Below are 24,989 nucleotides of genomic sequence, written 5' to 3'. Positions count from 1 at the left end.
TTTTCGAGGAATTCCATTAAAATTGTATTAAAAATAATTGAAATTCAGCATTGAGTTTTATTATTTATGAAAATAATTGAATAATATATGAAAATCATTTGTAAATATTTGAATTCCTGTGAAATTTTTATTATTTATGAAAAGAATTAAATTTTTGCGTAGAATTTCATTACAATTTTTTTTAACTAATTGAATTCTTTTAGGAATTTTTTTTAAAGTAGTAGATATTAAAAAGCATTAAATTGAGGAAAGTTTTTGAAAATAATTAAAATTTTGCCAAGAATTTTTAAAAAATTTTGGAAAATAATAATAATAATAATAATTTTTTTACTTAATTTGAAAATTCCCTTTTTTGGAAAATAAAATCCTCTTTTTGAAAAATAAAATTTCCTTTTTTACCTAATGAAAAAATTACTGTGATCCCTGAAATAATAATTTAACAATTTAAAAAAAAATTTAATTTTAATCAAGAATGTTTTTTAATTTTTTCATTTCGAATAATTTAATTTCTAAATTTTCTGTCAATTTTTGAAAGAGAAAGAAAACTATTTTCCGACTCTAAATGGACCAAGTATTATGCGAACTTTTTGGGCGAGGCACAACTCGCCGTCATAGTTTTTTTCTCTCTCTTTTCTGTCGATAGTACCATTTATTTGAAAGATACGTCGTGAATTTGTCGTTATAATTTTTTTTATTCTATAGGATTAAAATATTAATTTTTCTATTTGACAAAGATGAATAATTATTTTGTAATAGTTTTTTTTTGAACAAAAAGCATAAATTTTCTTTTTTTTCAATTTAGAAATTAAATAAAAATATACTTTTCCTTCGTGTGAAAGGTATGTAAATTTTTCTATATTGTTTTTCGTTAATACTTTGAGCAAATTGAGTATCAAAAATTGTGCACGGATATAGAATGATGTATAGTGTTTTTGTTTGTTTGAATAATAATATTTACATTCATGCCCCAGGCGTCTTGAGTGCCAGGGAGCATATATCTTTTTTTTTCTTTCTTTGAAACATTGTACATGTACATAGATAAATTTCTTGAAATCCAACATGGCGCTAAAATCATCTCATTTCTTCACGGAAAGAACAAGTATGATTTACGATATTCTACATTTATTCCCTGTCATGTCTCATTTTACATTTTTGTTCCTTTTCTATTTTTGCTTCACTGAAAGATAAATTTTTTTGACCTTTTGCAATTGACATAATCGAATTTTTATTTGGAGAATTATAAGTTTTTTTCTCTCCCTTCGAAGGGAATTTTGTTCAATAATCGAATTTATCAGTCAAGTAAAAAGAGAATTTTTATAAAAATAGCTGACAATCTTTCTATTTTTTATTTCTGAATTTTGATACCTTTTTTGCTGATTCGGGAAAATTTCCTGCTTGGACGAATGAAAAAAATGTGACAAATCCAAAGGAGTTTGTTAAATTTTGACTCGAAATTGGAATGTCAATTACTTAACTTGTAATGTGGAATGAAAATAGAAAATACGATTTAACTTCTGTCCTGGAATTTACAAAAAGGAAATTTCTGTTTACGAATTATTGTGCGCACATTTCTAGTGATCTTTGTTTTCTTGCAGTGTCCTGTTTTTTCTATAATATTCACAAGCTCATCGCGATTGGTACATAATTGGAAGTTTTTTGTTTTATTTTGGCAAATCAAGAACGAGTGGATATTGTTAGATGCTGGCCCGATGTTGGTACATTGGTGGAAGCTGCAAGAGAGGCGTTAAAGGCGGAGGCCGAAGACTCATAGCCGGAAGTTGTTGCATCGGTAGCAAATGAGATATTTTGCCAGGCGATCGACGCACCGTGAAACGTGGTAACCGCCGTCGCTTCTTGTAAAAACCGCTGCATCGACAACTACACACCGACGCCCCGTCATCGTCCAGAGAGATAGTGTCACCCTGGTTACCCAACTGACCCGATAATATCGAGCCATTCGCTGTTATCACGTCGCCTTCCAGTCGCACCGCACCCTGCGCAGCCTGTGGACAAGAATTGAAAATAAAAATCAGTTTTTTTTCCTGTCTTCAAAAAGATGAAATAAAATTTTCAAATTCATTACCTGCAGAGCTTCAGCTTCATCTCTTTTCTCATCCTCAGTGTTCATCGTGACAAATCGGAGAACGAGAAGATTCAAAGAGGCGGCCACGATGGCAAGCCCGAAGAGAATAAAGATCAAAGCGAACATGACATATTCGGGCTTTTCTTCGAGAGCCCTGTTCTTCTGTAAGGCTACCATGTCGCCAAAACCGATGGTTGTCAAGGTAATGAAGCAATAGTAGACAGAATCAAAATAGGACCAGCCCTCGTACCTAGAGAAAGCGGCAGCTCCGCCTGCGATGGTTAGGATCGAAAGTGTTGTCACCACACAAATAAGATTTATTTCCGAGGCCTATTCAACAGTTCAATTAAATTCATTCATTTATTAATTGTTCATTAATATATGTATATTTGTAATTTTGTCACGAAAAAACCGAATCGAAAAGTCCTCCTCTTGATTATTATAGAAACAAACATTTTTTGGACATTTTGATTCAATTTTGTGCCTAACAATACTTTTTTATTAAAAAAAATATTTTATATTATATATATTGGAGCATTCTTTGTCAAATTTTACCCTCTATCTGTCTATTTTTAATTTCAACGAAAAAAATCAAAATAGGGCTTAAATTAAAGCTTTGAACCTCTACTTTTATTTGCATAGTGGCCTTTTTTAAAAATTCAAGATGGTGGACTTGTAAGAAATTTCAAAATGGCGGATTCAATATGGCCGAAAAATATAAATTTTTGTCAATCTTTGCGAAACTTAGGTACTATTAAGGGGTTATTTGGGTCGCTGATTAAGAATCTGAAGTCAGTTTTGCAAAATACAAAATGGCGGATCTAATACGGCGGACCTATTTTTCAAAAATCGTACTTTTTTGCAAGTTGTTACTCAGGGGTTTTTGAGGTCGCTGATTACGAATCTAAAGTCAATTTTTGCAAAATTCAAAATGTCGGATCCAATATTGCCGAAAAATATAAATATTTGTCAATCTATGCGAAACTTACTACTAAGGGGTTATTTGGGTCGCTGATTACGAATCTGAAGTCAGTTTTGCAAAATATAAAATGGCAGATCCATTTTTCAAAAATCGTACTTTTTTGCTTGAAACAATTTACGCTGTTTTTATTAATTGCACTTGATATTTAGTTATTCTTATTAGTACTTTAGAAACAAGTTTTAAGCAAAAAAGTACGATTTTTGAAAAATGGATCTGCCATATTGGATCCGCCATTTTGTATTTTGCAAAACTGACTTCAGATTCGTAATCAGCGACCTAAATAACCCCTTAATAGTAAGTTTCGCAAAGATTGACAAATATTTATATTTTTTCGGCCATATTGGATCCGACATTTTGAATTTTGCAAAAATTGACTTCAGATTCGTAATCAGCGACATCAAAAACCCCTGAGTAACAACTTTCAAGCAAAAAAGTACGATTTTTGAAAAATAGGTCCGTCATATTAGATCCGCCATTCTCAATTAAATTTCAATCCAATAAACCAGATATTTTTTGAATTTCTTCTTTTCTGAAAGAATAATTAAACAGCCAGAACAAACGTTAGCGCAACTCTATATAATTTATTGAATTGTGAATATAACTTTATAAAAAAAACGTTCAATCCGAGGCTTGATATTATATCAAATTCAATAACATAAAATTAAAAAAAATACATTTTTTGATAAAATAAAAAAAAAATTACCTGAACGTTCCTGCAGTTAAGAAGTCGCTTAACATTTCGTATCACGACGGAGGAGAACTTGTTCACCCGTTCTCCTATACTTTGGAACATCACAAGGCCCAATGGTATACCGATGATCGCATAAAACATCGTAAAGAGCTTCCCGCTTATAGTGTTTGGTGTCGAGTGTCCATAACCTACGGGAATAAATCCATCTTAACGAGCTTCTTTCTTATCGTTCAAACTTGCCTTTTAAAATATATTCAAATTTCTATTATGATAAATTTTTGCAATTTTTTTCCTCATTGTGAAAAACTATTTTTATAAGTTCTACACTTTGATTACTTTTTTATCTATCAATCCCGTGCAGAAAATGTCCCACTTTGCCCTATTTAAAACAGGGTTCTGGTCAGGGCCTGGACAGTTTTCCCTATTAAATTTTTTTTTTAATAAAGTTTTTAGAATTCCTTTTTGTTGTAGAAGCTATTAACAATGAAAGGCAATCATTATTTTAGTTATTTAATCATTTTTTTATTTTAGGGGTTTGACTAGAATTCCTAGCCAGAACCCCAGGTAGGGTGTTCATTAGATTTTAGATAGGGTACTGATCAGGGCCTCGACAGTTTTCCTTGTTTAAAAAAAGTGTAAAAAAATTAAATCTCTAAAATTACTTTTAATAAAAAATAATGAACAATTGAAGAATACAATTAAAGAGAGTAATTATACTATCGTTTTAATAGTTTTTTTATTTTGTGGGTTTGACCAGAATTTCTGGCCAATACCCCAAGTGAGGTGTACACTAGATATTAAATAGGGCTCTGATCAGGGCCTCGACAGTTTTCCTCGTTTGAATAAAGTGTAAATAAATTAAGTTTTTTAAATTAGTCCCCATAATAAAATTATAAACAATTGAAGAAATTAATTAAACGGAGTAATTATACTACATTTTTAAGAATTTTTTTATCTTATGGGTTTGACCAGAAATTCTGTCCAAAACCCTAAGTGGGGTGTTCACTAGATATGAAATATGGCTCTGATCAGGGCCTCAACAGTTTTCCTCGTTTTAAAAGCATGTAAATAAATTTAATTTTTTAAAATTAACTTTTTTAATACAGTTATTTAAGTTAAAAAAGCGTGTTCTTTTAAAACACTTTATAAAATAATTATGGTAATATATTTAAAAAACGAAAATACATATAATTTTTTTTCCTTTAAGTACAATATTATAATAAAGTCTATTTATTAATAATAACAACTAAATTATAAATAACGAATAATAATAGTTATTAAATAATTAATTATTATACATTTATTTGAAAATAAAAATTATGAATTTAAAAACTAATAATTAATAAACAATTATTAACAAATTATACTTAATGAATTTTAATAATTATTAATTTATAGGATGAATTTATCATTTGGTTTGTATATATATTATATTATTTTAATAATAATTATTATTTTATATTATATTAGCTTAAAGTGAGAAAATGATTCGGAGTGATTGTTAAATTTAACACCTTCAATATTTAATAACTATTTTTTAAACATAATTAATAAATTTTAATAAAATATTTATTAAATAAATATTAATTATTACTTATACATTTGAAAACAAAAATTATAACCTTTATTAATATTATAAAATTAAGGAGGCAGAAAGGAGCGACAACCTCCAAAAGAAAAATGAATTAATCATAAAACCAAAAATTATATTTTTCAAAAATTTTTAAGTTTTTCTATTCTTGAAATTATATTATTTTTATCACTTTCACTTTTAAATTAGTCAAAATGACTATAATACCTCATTATGTTATGTATAAATATGTTGTGTTCATTATGTTTCTAATATAATAATATTTTTAATTACAGTAATTTTATTGTAATTTCTTTTGAATAAAATGAACCTCACAAAATAGGGCAATTTTAAGAAAAACTGACGAGGCCCTGACCAGTTTTTCCCTAAGTAGGGCATTGGTCGGGAACAGCGTCACACACTAGTCGGGCACTGGTTAATTTCTCTACCCAGAGCCACACCAGAGATCGGGAAAACTGTCCAGTACCCTATCAGGCCCACATTTTAATTTCTGCACGGGATACTATATATGTAGACCCTTCTTTCACATAAGAGTATCATAATATATTAAGAAAATTTATAATTATTTTATTGTTTTTTATATTCGATTACGTAATTCCATTTCTGCTTTTAATTTCATTCTCACTTTCAATTTTACTTTCATTTTCACTTTAATAAATTTTTATTTTCATTTTTACTTTCTCTTTTATTTTATCTTTTATAGTATTTTATTTTCACTTTTTTTTTCTTTTTACTTTCATTTTCTCTTTGATAGATTTTTTTCAACTTCATTTTCACTCTCATTTTTAATTTGCAATTTTCACTTTCACTCGAACAGAAATTTATTTTCACTTTTACGTTGATAGATTTTTTAAAAATTTTATTTACTCAAAAAAAATGTCCCAACTTCTTTTTTTAATAAATATTTAATCATTATTATTTTTCTGTAAGAATTAAGATTTTCAATTTCAAACCTTCTGAAATTTAAACCCTTTTCAAAATGCAATTATTTCTAAAACTTTATGCTTCAAAAAAAATTTTTTAAATAAATGCAATTTTCAATCATTTTATTTCAAATTGTGTAAAAAATAATTGAAATTCTAAGATAAGTTTTGTTATTTATGAAAATAATTGAATTCTTGCAACGAAGTTTATTTCATTTACATTTTTCATTTTCATTACATTATTTTCATAACATTTTTTTAAAGAATTGATTTCCTCTGAAGAATTTTATTTGCGAAAATAATTGAATTCCGGAAAAAAATATTATTTATGATAATAATTAGTTTCTTGTGAAGAATTTTATTCAAATTTTTTTTTAATAATTCAATTTTTCAGAACTTTTTCATTAAAAAATTTAAAATAATTGAAATCTGACGAAGAATTTTATTAATTTTTTTTTAAATAATTGAATTCCTGTGAAAATTTTTATTTTGGAAAAGAATTGAATTCTTGAGAAGAATTTTATTTTTGAAAAGAATTGAATTCTTGGGAAAAATTGTATTTGAATTTTTTAAAATAATTGAATTCCCATAAAAAATGTATTATTTGTGAAAATAATTAAATTCTTAAGGTATTGAAAATAATTTAATTGTATAGGAAAATTTTATTAAAATTGAAATTTTATTATCTAAATCTTGTAAAGAATTTTGTCAAAGTTTTTTTAAATAATAGAACTTTTAAAAGAAGTTTATTTAAATTTTTCGAAATAATTGAATTTCTTAGAACTATTTTTTTCAATTCTCTGAACATATTTGAATTCTTTCAAGAAACTTCATTAAAAAATTAAAAATAATTGAATTGGTTCCAAGGCATTTATAAAAAATTGGTAAGTACCTAATTGAATTCTTGTGAAATTTTTATTAAAATTTTTGTTTAAATAATTGAATTCTTTTGGAAACTTTTATTAAAATACATTAAAAATAATTGAAATGAGGAAAATTTTTAAAAATAATTGAAATTTTGCCAAGAATTTTATTAAATTTTTTGAAAGTTTCTTATAAATTCTAAATTCCTTAAACACGGACAGGACACGAATTTTCGTGTTTTTTCGTGTACGTGTCGGTCCCTGATTTTAAGTCTATTTAATTTTTTATATTTATTTTAAAACATACGTATTTTTTATTCATTTTATTAAAAAATATATTTTTTTTAAATGTTAAATAAAATATTATTTCAATTAAATTTTTATTTAATTTTATCTAATTTTATCTAATGTAATTCTTTTTTCGTAAATGTAAAAATAATCTAAGATTTTCGAATTATAGAAAAATTTTTTCCTCATATAGAAAATTGTATAATAAAAATATGAACTAAAAATTAGTGAAGTAAAAAAATTTGTTTTAATAAAAATTATTTTAGAAAAGAATGAACTAAAATTAACGAATTGGAAAATTTTTCTTCGTTTTTGCGTTTCGTTCCTTTTTTAACTCAATTTACTACAAGCTTTCTAAGTTGTTACGGAAAGTAGTAGAAAAGTTCGTTGGACTGAATTCAGAGGCGAATGAAACACATAAATCTCGAGATATTCGTCGGAAGTCCCGCGGGTTACGATTTGAGCTGTTTGAAAAATGTTGAACTCGGGACTAAAGCCAAGTTAGACACACACACACACATACATCTTTAACTACTCTAGTGTTTTGAAAAAAAAAAGTTTTCACACTTTCTTTTTTTAATTAGTATTGACATTTGCTCCGGGCTGATTCTTTTTCAATAAACTTGTTATTTTTATTAATAATTTAATATTATAATTTTATTCATTGAATAATTAAATATTATATATTTTGAATAATAGAATTGTTAAAACAAATTCTATTCTAAAAAAATATCTATTATTGCTGAGCTTGTATTTTCTCTTTTAGAAAGAAGAATTATTGTTAAAAAAAAACAATATTTAATATTTTAATAGTTATTATTTCGTTATTCTCCTTTAATGGAAAAAAGAGAAAAAAAAATTCCGAGAAAATTCGAAACGGAAATAGTTTAGAGTAACAGTAAGGGAGGTAAATAGGAACGTAAAGTTTATATCTAAGTGGATAAAAGTTTTATGTTTATTTACTTACCGATAGTGGTGAGCACCGTGGTTGCATAATAAAATGCACCGGCGAACTTCCACTGCTTACCGGCCTTGTGTGGTTCATATTTCAACACCACGGTTTCCATAATCTTGTAGTCCACTTCGCTTATGTTGTATTTATTTACAACCATTCTTTCAATGGCTGAAACATTAAAATAAAATTACAATTTATATTCTTCTTTATTCTAAATTAAAGTAATTACAACAAAATTAAAAAATAATTAAATTAATTTTTAAAAAAATTAAATTTAAACAGATTTACAATTTTCATTTCATTTTTTCTAAAATTCAATTAATTGCGCAAAAGAATTGAAAATTATTTATATTAATTAAAAACTAGCACAACTGAAAAATAATTTTTAAAATTAATAAACCTAAATTCTTTCAAATATAAAATTTTTTCAATCAAGTTTGAAAAAATTTTTAATTGTTTCAATTTTTAAAATTATTTTCGAGAGTCTTAAAAAAATGTTAATTACAATTTTTCAAAAAATTACTTTTTTTAAATTTCTGCATTAAATTATTCACTTTAATAATTTTTGTTAAACGATTATAATTAAGAACTTATTATTTATTTTAATTAAAATTTCCAAATAATAATTTCAATGTAAAACTAAAACCTTTTGAAACTTAATTATTTCTAAAAATTACAACTGCAAATTTTCCAAAAGTCAATTAGATTTTTGAATTTTTAAATAAAATTCTTCATAACTTTAATAATTTTTAATGGAAAATAATATAATAATAATTTTTTTGAATAAACATTTAAATATTATTATATTTTTACGGCGATTAAAATGTTAAAAAGTTTTTAATTTTAAAACCTTCTAAAATTTAATTATTTCTTAAAACTCATGTTATACTCTTCTAACATTCAAATAATTTTCAAAATTTTAATAACAATTCGTTTTTAAATTCAACAATATTTAATTGAATTATTTAAATACTTAAAAAAAATTTGTAAAATTGAATTTGAGAAAATTTTCTTTTTTTTCAATTATTTAAAATTATTTCCTGGAATTCAACTATTTTCAAAATATGTTAATTACAATTTTTTAAAAATTACATTTTTTCAGAATTTCTAAATTAAATTTTTCATATTTGATTAATTTTTGTTTAAAAAGAATTTAAATACTTATTGTTATTTCTTTGTCCACCAGGAATTAAAATTTCAAAATAGTTTCAATATAAAACTTTTTGAAATTAAATTAAAATTAAAACTGCAATTCTTGGAATATTTTCTAAAATTTAACTGAAATTGTTTTTCAAATCAATTCTTAGCAAAAAGTTCTATAGGAGAATTCAATCATTTAAATCCAAAAATAAGTGATAAAATAATTGATTACTTCTAAAAATTGCAATGGATTTTTTTAATTTGAGAAAGAAAATTCATAAACTATTTAGGATTTCCAATAATTTGATATTTTTTTATAAAATTCCTTTTCATTACTATTGTATAAAAATTTTATCAAAAAAATAATTTTTAAGAAATTAGAATAACTAATTTGAAATAATAAAAAAGGGATTTAATTCTTCTTTCCATTAAATATTTTATTTTCCATTGAATTCAACATTATTGAAATATATTTAATTAAAGATAATTAAATAAAATGAAATTTTATTTGTGGAAAAAATGTTGAATAATATAAAATCTCGAGTGGAAGAAAAATGAAAATATTTTTCTCCTGATGAGTCAATAATTTGAAACGAATTCCAATTAATCGAGAGGGATAATGAAATGGGAATTAATTCAAACTGTAAATTTTCTCACTTGACCGAAATTTATATCAAATATTTTACGTGTCAAGTAGCATTTTCACATGCATCAGAAGAACCTTTCGATATATATTTAGAGAAATTTTAATGTACTTCAAATATATCAATTTTCAACATTGTTTGCATTTGCATTGAAATTATATCGCGAAACGGAAATTTTTATTTTCGAAGAAATTATTTAAATACAAAGGAAGAAGAGTTTAATAAAATTATGTATTTCCTTTCATGTATATTAAATAGTTTCCTTTTTTACTCATTTCATTTTGTCATAATTTATTTATTTATTAGTTATTATTTACTTGTTAATTTCTTAGTTATAAGTTATTATTTATTTATTTCATAATTATTATTTTCTTTCATTTACTTACATAATTTCATTTCTGAGTTTTTAATTAACTTTTAAGAACAAATTAAGTTGAATAAAAAAATGTCCCTCAGTATTTTTTAATCGTGGGAGATTTTTTTACTGTTTTTCGTAACATATTTAATTATAGTAAAATTCAATCTAAAAGGCATAAAATTGAACCAAAAACCGGAGAATACTTCTCTGAAAGTTTTCGACGTGCTGAATCTAATTTAAATTTCAGAATTTATCTAGTACGTCAGATTTTTGAGATATTTTTCCCATAAAATGAAAAAACCAGTTATTTACCCATTTTTTTAAGTTAAGTTTTTTTAAGTTTTTAAGTTACTAATTTTAATTATTAGTGACTGACTTTTTGCTTTTGAATTAGTAACTTTTACTATAGTAAATGGTAATTTCTACTAATTTATTAGTAAAATTTACTAATTCAAAAGCAAGAAGTCAGTGGCAGGGACTCAGTTCAACCTTTTCTGATTACCCAAAAACTGATTCTACATTGCTGATTCTACAAACGAATATAATCAATTCAATATTACTCTCCCTGGACTTATTCTACACAGGGCGACTCTATATAATAATAATAAATAACACACATAACAAATGATCGATTCTCCGTTGACTGATTCTCCACAAATAAACTCTCCAATAATAAATAAAAAATTTGTGACTCTCCACAGACCGACTCTATACGAACTAACTCTCCAAAATTAATGAAAAATATTGTGACTCTCCACAGACCGACTCTACATGAACTAACTCTCCAAAATTAATGAAAAATATTGTGACTCTCCACAGACCGACTCCACACGAACTAACTCTCCAATAATAAATAAAAAATTTGTAACTCTTTACAGACCGACTCTACATAAACTAACTCTCCAAAATTAATGAAAAATATTGTGACTCTCCACAGACCGACTCTACACAAACTAACTCTCCAATAATAAATAAAATATTGTGACTTTCCACAGACCGACTCTATACGAACTAACTCTCCAAAATTAATGAAAAATATTGTGACTCTCCACAGACCGACTCTACATGAACTAACTCTCCAAAATTAATGAAAAATATTGTGACTCTCCACAGACCGACTCTACACGAACTAACTCTCCAATAATAAATAAAAAAATTTGTAACTCTTTACAGACCGACTCTACATGAACTAACTCTCCAAAATTAATAAAAAATATTCTGACTTTCCACAGACCGACTCTACATGAACTAACTCTCCAAAATTAATAAAAAATATTGTGATTCTCCACAGAATATTTTGTTGCGGTAGCGATACTACACATATAGTGTATACACTACATTGTATACAGTTGAATTGTATGCAAATATGTATTATAAAAATTTATCATTAAACTGTATACATTTTAACTCTACACAAATGATTTTTAATAATTTTATTTTTTTAATTTGTTTGTCAGAATACAGTTAGATTCTACACTATTAAATTTGGTAAAATAGTAACAAAAAATTGTACACAGTTTGATTCTATACAGTAGAATTATATCCCGCAAATTATGCAAAAAATTTCTATGTACAATACAACTGTATACAATTAATCGTATTTTATCTTGTATAGGGGAACATAGTGTAGGTCGGCCACCTTTTTTTTAAAATGAATTTGGACAATTGAAGTATATGGTTGGAAAGTCCGGTTTAATAGGAAAATTTTTTCTGTACAAAGTAAATTGACAGGTTTAAAAATGAAAAAGTTATAATGATTTAAAAAAAAAATTTGCAGTCCAGGTTGGCTATTACAGTCAAGGTCGGGCATGTTTAAAATTCAAAGGGCATTAATCTTTAAAAAATAAAATAACATGTTTGGAGTTACGGAAAATTGATTTTTTATTGTTTACAGCTTGTAACTTAATGAAATAACAAAATAATAACAATAAATAATATAAAAAATAAATATAAATAAAAAAAAATTTTGCACTAAAATATTAATAAAATTAAATAAAAATATTAATAAGTTGATCAATTATATTAAGAGTTATACAGAATTGCAGTTTTTGCAAATGAAGTAGCTCGTCCTCATCTTTGCGCATTTTAAACACATAGTGGCCGACCTTGACAGTAAGTAACATTACCGAATTGCTGTAACCATAAAGAGATACGTTTCGGGACTCGATTTTTTACTTTGTTTTCCTTTCAACCATGAGTCCCACAAATTTTCTGCATACTTGCTTTGACGATTCAATTTGTTTTTTATCTTTTATTAATGGTTTTTCACATTATGCACAAAACTTTTTTTGAGCTTTTTTTGTACCGACGTCACAGAAAACACAATTTTCGATTTTCCGAAAATGTAATTGAACAAAAAGTTAGATTTCACTAAGACAAGCTTCGACAAAAATGCGCGTAGGTGGCGCTAGTAAACTTGACAAAAAACGCGAGTGGCCTACCTAGACAGTAGACCAACCTTGACTACATTCCCCTACAATCTACCTGTCTGCAGTTCAACAAATAAAATAATATTTTGCGGTATATAATTTTACTGTGCAGCATTTTTTAGGGCGGTAGCTATACTACACATTTGAATTCTACATTGATGAACTGTATACGTTCGATTGTATACAGTTGAATTGTATACAAATATGTATTATAAAAATTTATCATTAAACTGTATACATTTCAACTCTACACAAATGATTTTTAATAATTTTATTTTTTTAATATGTTTGTTTGACTGCAGTTAGAATCTACACTATTAAATTTGGTAAAATAATAACAAAAAATTCTACACAGTTAGATTCTACACAGTAGAATTATATACCGCAAAATATTATTTTATTTGTTGAACTGTATACAGGTAAATTGTATACAAGATTAAATACGATTAATTGTATACAGTTGTATTGTACACAAACATTTTTTGTATAATATTATTATTAAACTGTATACATTTCAACTCTACACAAATAATTTTTAATAATTTTATTTTTTAATATGTTTGTTTGCATACAGTTAGATTCTATACTCTTTAATTTGATAAAATAATAACAAAAAATTCTACACCGTTAGATTCTATACAGTAGAATAATATATAAAATTGTACTGTATAGAATCTAACGGTGTAGAACTTTTTGTTATTATTTTATCAAATTAAAGAGTGTAGAATCTAACTGTATGCAAACAAACATATTAAAAAATAAAATTATTAAAAATTATTTGTGTAGAGTTGAAATGTATACAGTTTAATAATAATATTATACAAAAAATTTTTGTGTACAATACAACTGTATACAATTAATCGTATTTAATCTTGTATACAATTTACCTGTATACAGTTCAACAAATAAAATAATATTTTGCGGTATATAATTCTACTGTGTAGAATCTAACTGTGTAGAATTTTTTGTTATTATTTTACCAAATTTAATAGTGTAGAATCTAACTGTAGTCAAACAAACATATTAAAAAAATAAAATTATTAAAAATCATTTGTGTAGAGTTGAAATGTATACAGTTTAATGATAAATTTTTATAATACATATTTGTATACAATTCAACTGTATACAATCGAACGTGAACAGTTCATCAATGTACAGTTTAAATGTGTAGTATCGCTACCGCCCCGAATTATATACCGCAAAATATTATTTTATTTGTAGTATCGCTAATTCGCTACCGCACCAATATTTTTCATTAATTTTGGACAGTTAGTTCGTGCAGAGTCGGTCTGTGGAGAGACAGAATAATTTTCATTAATTTTGGAGAGTTAGTTCATGTAGAGTCGGTCTGTGGAGAATCACAATATTTTTTATTAATTTTGGAGAGTTAGTTCGTGTAGAGTCGGTCTGTGGAGAGACAGAATAATTTTCATTAATTTTAGAGAGTTAGTTCATGTAGAGTCGGTCTGTGGAGAATCACAATATTTTTTATTAATTTTGGAGAGTTAGTTCGTGTAGAGTCGGTCTGTGGAGAGTCACAACATTTTTCATTAATTTTGGAGAGTTAGTTCATGTAGAGTCAGTCTGTGGAGAATCACAATATTTTTTATTAATTTTGGAGAGTTAATTCGTGTAGAGTCGGTCTGTGGAGAGTCACAATATTTTTCATTAATTTTGGAGAGTTAGTTCGTGTAGAGTCGGTCTGTGGAGAATCACAATATTTTTCATTAATTTTGGAGAGTTAGTTCATGTAAAGTCGGTCTGTGAAGAGTTACAATATTTTTCAATTAATTTTGGAGAGTTCGTTCGTGTAGAGTCGGTCTGTGGAGAGTCACAATATTTTTCATTAATTTTGGAGAGTTAGTTCGTGTAGAGTCGGTCTGTGGAGAGTCACAATATTTTTCATTAATTTTGGAGAGTTACTTCATGTAGAGTCGGTCTGTGGAGAATCACAATATTTTTCATTAATTTTGGAGAGTTAGTTCATGTAAAGTCGGTCTGTGAAGAGTTACAATATTTTTCAATTAATTTTGGAGAGTTAGTTCATGTAGAGTCAGTCTGTGGAGAATCACAATATTTTTTATTAATTTTGGAGAGTTAATTCGTGTAGAGTCGGTCTGTGGAGAGTCACAATATTTTTCATTAATTTTGGAGAGTTAGTTCGTGTAGAGTCGGTCTGTGGAGAATCACAATATTTTTCATTAATTTTGGAGAGTTAGTTCATGTAAAGTCGGTCTGTGAAGAGTTACAATATTTTTCAATTAATTTTGGAGAGTTAGTTCATGTAGAGTCAGTCTGTGGAGAATCACAATATTTTTTATTAATTTTGGAGAGTTAATTCGTGTAGAGTCGGTCTGTGGAGAGTCACAATATTTTTCATTAATTTTGGAGAGTTAGTTCGTGTAGAGTCGGTCTGTGGAGAATCACAATATTTTTCATTAATTTTGGAGAGTTAGTTCTTGTAAAGTCGGTCTGTGAAGAGTTACAATATTTTTCAATTAATTTTGGAGAGTTCGTTCGTGTAGAGTCGGTCTGTGGAGAGTCACAATATTTTTCATTAATTTTGGAGAGTTAGTTCGTGTAGAGTCGGTCTGTGGAGAGTCACAATATTTTTCATTAATTTTGGAGAGTTACTTCATGTAGAGTCGGTCTGTGGAGAATCACAATATTTTTTATTAATTTTGGAGAGTTAGTTCGTGTAGAGTCGGTCTGTGGAGAGTCACAATATTTTTCATTAATTTTGGAGAGTTAGTTCGTATAGAGTCGGTCTGTGGAGAGTCACAAATTTTTTATTTATTATTGGAGAGTTTATTTGTGGAGAATCAGTCAACGGAAAATCGATCATTTGTTATGTGTGATATTTATTATTATTATATAGAGTCGCCCTGTGTAGAATAAGTCCAGGGAGAGTAATATTGAATGGAGTATATTCGTTTGTAGAATCAGCAATGTAGAATCAGTTTTTGGGTAATCAGAAAAGGTTGAACTGAGTCCCTGCCGAAGTCAGTTATTAATTTAAATTAGTAAACATTTTTATTCTGGAATTTATAAAAGTTTATAAATTTTTCAAGTTCTCCTTTTTTTATCTTTTGGATAATTTCAGTTTTTTTAAATAAATTTTTTTTAAATTTCATTTTATTCAGTAAATTTTTTAAAATAGTTTAACAAAAAAGAAATTTTTGTTCATTTGAAATTTCAAAACTTTAGAGAAATGCTTGTGAAAGGTACTATACTGCATTATAAATTTAAAAATAATTTAAATCACGTGCAAATTATATGGAAAATTTTACTGTAATTTTCAAAAATATGCCTTTTGGAAAACCTGGACATTTAAATTAGGTTTTTTGCAGTTACTCTGCGTTATCACTATTTTTATGTATTACCATCAATGTCACAAAAGTTCTTTTATTGTATCAAAATTAATTCTTTTTAAAACGGTATTATTGTTGTTGCAACTTTGCCTATTCCCGAAGAGAAAATTTTAGTACAAAAAGTAAAAATTTTATATTTAAAAATTATTTTTAATTAAATATGTAATTAATACAAAAATTTATTTAAAAATTTACTTTTCGGAAAAGGTAAAATTGAGGAGAAATTCTAGAAATTATTTGTTTTACTTTCCAAACAGTAATACGTGGTCAAAATGTTTTTTTATTTATTATTTTCATAAGAAATCAGGGAAAAGAAAATTGATCCGGAAAATTAGGGGCATGTCAAAGAATTTTATCAAAACTACTGGGAAAATATCAAATTTTTATAGAATTAGTACGAAAATTCTGGTTTTTGGGGTTCAATAAATTTTTTCAAAAACTTGATAGAAAAGCTCGTTGAATTTTTTTCACCTTAAAAATTTTCGAAAATAACAATGAAATAACAGATTGTTTTTTTCTATTTCTAATGAAAACAGTTTAACTTATTTCAAATAATTAAATTCAAGAATAAAGTTATTAAGTTATTAAGAATATTAAAGTTATTAAGTAAAAAATAACTTATTAGAAAAGATTTTAATTAAAAATTTACAATTTTCAGAAATAATTAGGTAGTGAATTGAAATTTCAGAAGGTTTTAAATTAAATTTTATGAAAATTTCTGTTGGTGGAGATAATTTGGAATGCCCAGGAAAAGAATTTGGCAAACATGCAATTTTAAGGGTGGAAATCTCTCCTTTTTTTGGGGGGAGGGTGAAAAATGAAAAAGTTTGAGAAACAAATTAAAATCGCTTGAAATTTGTTACGCAGGATGTTTTGGGATCGCTGATTACGAATCCGATGTCAATATTCAAAAATCCAAAATGGTGGATCAAATATGGCGACATATAAATAAAAAATTTTTTTTGTTTTTTGTCTGTTTTTATGAAAACAGACAAAAAACCAACTAATTTTTTTTATTGAACGATTATTGTGACATTGACGGTATATGTGAGGGAAAAAATGAGAAAATGTAATTGATCAGTGACTACCATCTAAAGCTTCCTTGCGTCGTTTTTCAGTTTCGGATTCGAGGACGTCAAAGATTGCAGCGCCAACGAGGAGATAGGTGAACGTACAGACGATCAACGATAGGGTCCGGACGTTTTGCTTCTTCATTCTCTAGTGAGCCACATGCTCACTAGCAGGGCCTCAGCCCTAACTACTTGCATTTCTTAATGGATGACAAAAGAGGGTGCCGGGCCCATGACGCCTTCTTTTTTTCTTATCCTTTCGACTTTCGAACAAGGAAGGTGCCTCTTCACCACACACACGCACTCTCTCTCTCACGCACACATACCACCCTTGCACACACGCACGCATTCACTCCGTGTACAATCGCTACAGCCCCGGCTCGCGACTCCTTTTTTTTAAAGCGTCGTCTTTGCGAGGTCTCCCTGTTTGCCGCTTTCGTTCATCTGCAACACAAAGACACATTTTCTTTATCAATAATCTCAAAATATCCAAACATAACAATTTTGTTCATGTTCAAATGAATCCAAGATATTTTTTTACTTTCTTTAACCCTTTCAAGCATATAATTATTTTTCTAGTAAAGTAATTTAGCTATTGAAATCCTCCTGCGCATAAAGCCGACTATAGTCGTCCAAACATTTTTGTTAATAACATTAAAACAAATTAACCTAAAGACATCTACTAAGTTGCAAGTTAAAGCTTAAAGGCTCAAAGATTGTCATACAATTCTCCAGAAGTTCATATTTGGGTGATTCTACAAATGAAGGACGAAAATCAAGAAAATTTGGACACAACATTTTTTTCTCATTTAAGGTCTGAAAAGTATTTTAACTTCAAGTTAATGGTACTAATAAAGACATCCATAAGTGGCCAGACAAAATATTAAAAATTTCAAAAGTTATGGTTATTTATAAACAATTTATCCAGAGAATTAAAATCGTGTCAAGAAAATTCACATTAACATAAAAATTAATGAATGGATTTTTATAAAATTGGTTACTCGGGGGTTTACGGGGTTGCTGATTAAGAATCCAATGTCAGTTTTTCAAAATTCAAAATGGCGGATACAATATGGCGCACGACTTTTGAAAAAACTTATCGTATTCGTCTAAAAATCGTTACCCGGGGGTTTTTGAGGTCGCTGATTAAGAATCTAATTAAATGAATTTTAAAAAAATTTTTCGATTTTTATTAAATTTGATTTTGTAAAATATATTTAAACGATAAATAAGTTATTAACCTAGAGGAAAAGTTAGAACTAACAATTTACAATTTACCACCATTTTCGCAACTTTTGAATCAGATAGTTCAAGATTATTTAAAATACGGAATACTTGATGCATACGGAAATTTCCGAGGACTGAAAAGACATCGAGTACCCGAAAAAATCGAATACTAAATACTTTGAATACACCTCTAGTTTTTAACGTTGAGTTTAATTTTGAATTTACTTTTTAATAATTTATTAATTTATTTTTATTTAATTTATTTAACTAATTAATAATTAATAATAATAATAATAAATTGTAATTAATTAATTAATTATGATTATTAAAAACTATTTAAAATTTATTTATTTTTATACATCTATGAACTATAAATATAGTAGTAGAACTAAAAAACATAATTAAATTGTTTAAACAAATTGTAAAAGCAATGGTTAATTTGAAAAAAGTTGACCTTGGATTCGTAATAAGCGAAACAGAAAATCACTGAGTAATGATTTTCAGACGAATATGTTAAGTTTCTCCAAAATCGTCGGCCATATTGAATCCGCCATTTTGAATTTGAAAAATTTTAAAAACTGACATTAGGTTCTTAATCAGCAACCCCGAAAACCCCCAAGTAACGATTTTTACGAGGATCAATAAAAGTCATCGGTTTAATTAATTTTTGTTGTAATTTAATTAATAATTGTTTTTAACAAATTACGGATGGTGTATTTGTTTCTATAAGCACAATTTCACAAATCATAGAATTGTAAAAGAAAGTTCAAGTGTCTAATAATAAAGAACTACTTTGATTTTTGTGGGCTAAACTTTATTCATATAAAAAAATACTTATTCCATTTGTTTGTTTATGTCAATATAATTATGCGAAATGAAAATTGAAAATTCAGTTATAACAATTTCTTGTAAATTTAATTAGGATTATTTTAAGACCAGAAAGATTATTTTTTAAGACCAGAAAATTCAACAATAGTTGAAAATTGTTAGTTTTACGCTATTTTTAGTGATATAGTATACATCCTATCTCAAAAGTGCCAGACGAATGAGAACCAGACGAATGAGAATTTGGCATTTTTTGTTTAAAAAATAGAAAAATAACATTAAATGAAAAAATCCTTCAGTACTATCTTATAGAGAATAATAATCTACAAAACATAAATCTATAGAATAACCGAAAAATAAAATATTGTTTTAAAAAATGTATGCCAGACGAATGAGAATTTGTCTGGTCACAACACAATCTCCGTTACCTTTTTTTTGGTACGTTAGATTCCGGAAAACCTGTAATACATAAATTCAAGTTCCAAACGGGAATCTCTTCATAAGGATTTATTCTTGTGCCTAAACCTCAAAAACGATTTTTTTTAAAGGTTTTTTTATTTTATATGTACATTTTTCTCAAAAACTCGCAAAAACGCCGTGTTTTTGGGTCAATTTACCTCCATATGAAAACACAGGCGGTAGAAATATGAGTTTTTAGAGGTTTAGGCACCAGTTTTTTAAATAAAGAATCGAAAAATTTTTGGGATTTCAAAATCGGTTCGGTAGATTTCGAGAAAAGCTCTGTACCAGTTTGAAAAATGAGTTTTCGAGAAAAACGCGTTTAAAGTTTTCATAACATAATTCATTGAGTCATGAATATCAAACAACTTTTTATTACAACAGAACTTCGTATCCCGCTGTTTTTGGGGTCGCTGATTACGAATTTGATGTCCGTTTTGGAAAATCCAAAATGGCGGATCCAATATGGCGGACGAAAAAATAAAAATTCAACCGAATTTGCTTTAAACTTGCTACTCGGGGGTTTTTGGGGTCGCTGATTACGAATTTGATGTTAGTTTTTGAAAATACAAAATGGCGGATCCAATATGGCGGACGAAAAAATAAAAATTCAACCGGATTTGCTTAAAACTTGTTACTCGGGGGTTTTTGGGGTCGCTGATTACGAATTTAATGTCAGTTTTTGAAAATACAAAATGGCGGATCTAATATGGCGGACGAAAAAATAAACATTCAACCGGATTTGCTTAAAACTTGCTACTCGGGGGTTTTTGGGGTCGCTGATTATGAATTTAATGTCAGTTTTTGGAAATTCAAAATGGCGGATCCAATATGGCGGACTAAAAAATAAAAAATTAACCGGATTTGCTTAAAACTTGTTTCTCAGAGGTTTTTGAGGTCGATAATTACGAATTTAATCTTAAATTTTGTGTATATGTTTTTAAAACGTTCCTAGAACGTTAATGTTTTGTGCCTATATTCATAACTAGCAATCTCAAAAGGCCACAAGTAACCATTTTTAACTAAATTTAATTAATTTCTTAATCTTTGTCCGCCATATTAGATCCGCCATTTTGTATTTTCAAAAACTGACATCAAATTCGTAATCAGCGACCCCAAAAACCCTCGAGTAACATGTTTCAAGCTAATATCAATAAAAGAGGAACACCAAATATGTAAATAAGATAACTGTAGATTGTTGTTGAAATACATACCGTCATAAATATTGTTATAACTTTTGTTTTTGTACATATTTTTTAAAAATCGTTTTGGGACAGTAGTTCTATGATACTGAGGAATATTTTTAAGCAAAAAAAATCGATTTTTTTGAAATTCTAAACCAGAAAGTCCCCTTAATAGATTAGAAGATTCAATAAAACCCGATTGGTATCACATTTAGTTTAGTTTAATTAACAACTACAACGAAGAGTCACTTCATCAGAATGTTGATTTTTAATAATTTTTACATTTTTTGCACTGCCAGACGAATGATAACAAATTCAGGGGACAAACTTAGCGAAGATATTTTATAAATAAGATATAGAGAAACATCATAATTATTTCCATATTAGTAATCTACAACTATTCAAAATTACTAATTCAGTATGAATTTTCCGCAAAACATTTGAAAAGTGATATTTATTCTCAACTAGCTGTCGTACCCGTCTTCGACGGGTTGTAGTTTCTGATAATGCACTTAACAGTGTATCTACCAACCTAGAAAACCGGAAAATAGCCGGGAATTTGATTTGACAGGGAAAAAATAATAATTAGTTACTATTGTCTATTTCATTAGGAAAATAATACCATTTGAAACAGTGACCGACTTTTTATTATCAAATTAGTTATTTTTAACTAATTCAAATGCAGAAAACAATATTTCTCAATTTGTAGTACTTCAATCAATATAATGTAATAAAATAAATCTAAAATTTCCTCCAGTTTTTTGAGTTATAGTACAGTCTAATTCGAACTAATTGTATAGCAAGTAGATCCAGTTTTTCTCGGTTACATTAAATTCCCTGATATTTTACGTCTTTTCTGGTTGGTAAGCACCCTGTTAAATGTATTATTAAAAAAAACCCGTCCAGAAAAAAAAAACTTTGTCCAAATTTTTCCTGGTTTACTAACCAGGAAAAATTTGGACAAAGCCGGAAATTGTTTTAAACCAAAATAAACACCGTGTTTAACTTTTGTCTTTACATTGATCAAGATATCTCTAAAAGTTAAATCAGAGAGCCCACAAATACTACTGAATTAAGCTTCTTAGTAATTGGTATCAATTATAATTTTTTCAATTTTTTGATATTCAAAACATTTTTATACTTACATCTTCGTTATAAGAAAGTATTTTTGAAAAATTATGCTAAAATGTGACTAAATAACATGTAATACTCAACTATAGAAAGTTTAGAAGCAATCCATGAAAAAATATAAAATTTAGAAATTATTTGTGTTAAATAAATTCATTTATTAGAGTCAAGTATTTATTTAATTAATCCAATTAAGATTTATTTGATTCAACTAAATAAAATTATTTAAACGAAATAAATTCTTATTAGATCGAAATAAAAACTTTTTAAATAAGATATTATTTTTCAAATAATTATAATTACTTGAATCATATAACTTTTTTTAGTGTAGCTATAGTAAACTAAAAGTTATTAATGTGAACGAACATTATCTATATTAATAAAATCAGATTACTATCTGTACATTGCTTCAAACTTGAAAATCAAACTTATGAAAATTTTTATATATTTTTTCGTTTTGAGACATTAGAATTCTAAAAATGTAAAAAAAATTTCTGTCTGTCTGTCTCTGTCTGTATGCAAAACTTTGTTCGCGCATCAATTGAAAACGGTTCAACCAATTAAAGTGAAATTTGGCAGTCTATTAGGTATTAAAGTAACTTACAATCATAGCCTTATCCGATTAAAAAATATTAACTTGAACAAAAGTTATGACATTTTTCCAAAAAATTCAAAAAAAAAAATGCAAATTTTTTATCTTTTGTAAAATGAATGAAAAAACTATCCTTAGCTAACTTTTTCAGATAAATACAACCCATTTCTACGATAAAAATTTTAAAAAAGATGTATTTTGAAATTTTTTTTCGTTTTTTTAGATCAACTTTTTTCTAAGAAAATAGTGATTTTTAATCTTTAAGCAAGCTTTTCAGGAAAAGTTATTAAAGTTTTTTATTTAAAGATCAGTATGTAAAGTAAAAAATTTGCTACATTAAACAAAAATAATTAGCTAAATGCCATAAAAAAGAAGGAAAAATGTTGAATTTTAAGAAATTCGGTTTTTTGAATTTTTGATAATTTTCCATAATTTTAGATTTTTTATCGAAGGGTGGAGACTATTGAATAAGTAAAGTATTTTTTAAGAGCACAAAAATAATAAAGCTAAATGCCATAAAAAGAAGGAAAAATGTTTAATTTTAAGAAATTCATTTTTTTGCATTTTTGCTATTTTTCCATAATTTTAGATTTTTTACCAAAGGGTGGAGATAACAAATTAGGTAAAGTATTTTTGAAGAGCCCAAAAATAATGAAGCCAAAAGCCATAAAAGAGAAGAAAAAATGTTGAATTTTAATAAATTCGGTTTTATGAATTTTTGCTAATTTTCCATAATTTTAGATTTTTTACCAAAGGGTGGAGACTATTAAATATTAGTAAAGTATTTTTTAAGAGTACAAAAATAATGAAGCTTAATGATATAAAAGAGAAGAAAAAAATGTTAAATTTTAAGAAATTCGGTTTCTCGAATTTTTGATAATTTTTGATTTTTTGCTAAAGGGTGGAGACTATTCAAATAGTATAATTATACTACCGAAATAGCTAATGGTAACTAATTATTAATTAACTAATTATTAATTATTATTAATTAACTAATTATTAATTATTAATTATTAATTATTAATTATTAATTATTAATTATTAATTATTAATTATTAATTATTAATTATTAATTATTAATTATTAATTATTAATTATTAATTATTAATTATTAATTATTAATTATTAATTATTAATTATTAATTATTAATTATTAATTATTAATTATTAATTATTAATTATTAATTATTAATTATTAATTATTAATTATTAATTATTAATTATTAATTAATTTATCCCGGGTATTTTTGATTTTCCAGATTGGTAGAAACATTGTTAAATGTATTGGTAGAAACTAAAACCCGTCGAAGACGGGTACGACATGACAGCTAGTGCTATATATTTTCAAAATTTTTAAAATTCAAAATATATCTTTTGAAATAATTATTGTCATTAATTTTACTTAAATTTTATACAGGGTTAATTTTAGTATTTTTTATTACAATTTAGTCATCAGAATGAAATTTGAGTTTTTCATTTTTTGATCATTAATTAATAAAATATAATAGCAATTTTGAATTCTGTACAACATACTGACAAAAGTCTCATATTAATTATATGGATATTGTTAATATTCTGACCTAATAGAATTCTTTTAAGAAAGTAAACTTATGATTTCAACAACAAATTTTTATTGTTGACCTAAGAAATACAACCGTATAAAAATTAATTACAAAAAAATTTCAATTTTTAAACTTTTTAATTTTTCAATATTTAAATCTAACACTTTTTATTTGTTATTCAAAATTTTATTATTCTGACGATTAAATCTTCATAAGAAACACTAAAATTAACCCTGTACCAAGTTTAAGTACAATTCACTAAAGTATATGAAAAAACTAAAAATTTCGAATTTTCGAATTTTTGAAAAAATGGCATAACTTTCGTCCATATTAATATTTTTTAATCTACTATCTCTAGGATTTTAAGTTAGGCTAATGCCTAAAAGACTGCCAAGTTTCACTTCAAACGATCGAACCGTTTTTCCGTGATACGCGGTCGAAAATTTGCGGACATACATACACACATACACACATATACACATACACACATAATTTTCTTAATAGTATTTTCGCATTCCTTAGAGTGTAAGAAGAAGGAATATAATAGAAATTTTGAATTCTATGCAATGTACAGACAAAAGTCTGATTTTATTAATAAGGATATGAACTGTCATTCTCCCAAAA

The 24,989-nt window shown here is 26.4% G+C and overlaps 1 protein-coding gene across 1 annotated transcript in view; it reads right to left on the bottom strand.

Annotated features, from left to right (window-relative positions):
- Positions 1-435: 435 nt before the first annotated feature.
- Positions 436-24,989, bottom strand: part of LOC122509938 (two pore potassium channel protein sup-9) — a 366,618-nt gene continuing 342,064 nt past the window's right edge. Inside the window, exons 3-7 of the mRNA XM_043624274.1 lie at positions 17,407-17,832; positions 8,389-8,544; positions 3,769-3,944; positions 2,084-2,413; positions 436-2,003 (exon numbers count right to left, since the gene is read on the bottom strand). Of these exons, the coding sequence (XP_043480209.1) occupies positions 1,695-2,003; positions 2,084-2,413; positions 3,769-3,944; positions 8,389-8,544; positions 17,407-17,533 (1,098 nt within the window). The 5' untranslated portion in view covers positions 17,534-17,832 and the 3' untranslated portion in view covers positions 436-1,694. The remainder of the gene's footprint in view (positions 2,004-2,083; positions 2,414-3,768; positions 3,945-8,388; positions 8,545-17,406; positions 17,833-24,989) is intronic.

This window comes from Leptopilina heterotoma, unplaced genomic scaffold (assembly GCF_015476425.1).
Source record: "Leptopilina heterotoma isolate Lh14 unplaced genomic scaffold, ASM1547642v1 Lhet_65, whole genome shotgun sequence".
NCBI classification, from domain to species: domain Eukaryota; kingdom Metazoa; phylum Arthropoda; class Insecta; order Hymenoptera; family Figitidae; genus Leptopilina; species Leptopilina heterotoma.
The sequence above is the reverse complement of the archived record's forward strand: the minus strand, read 5'-3'. Positions and strand labels throughout refer to the sequence as shown.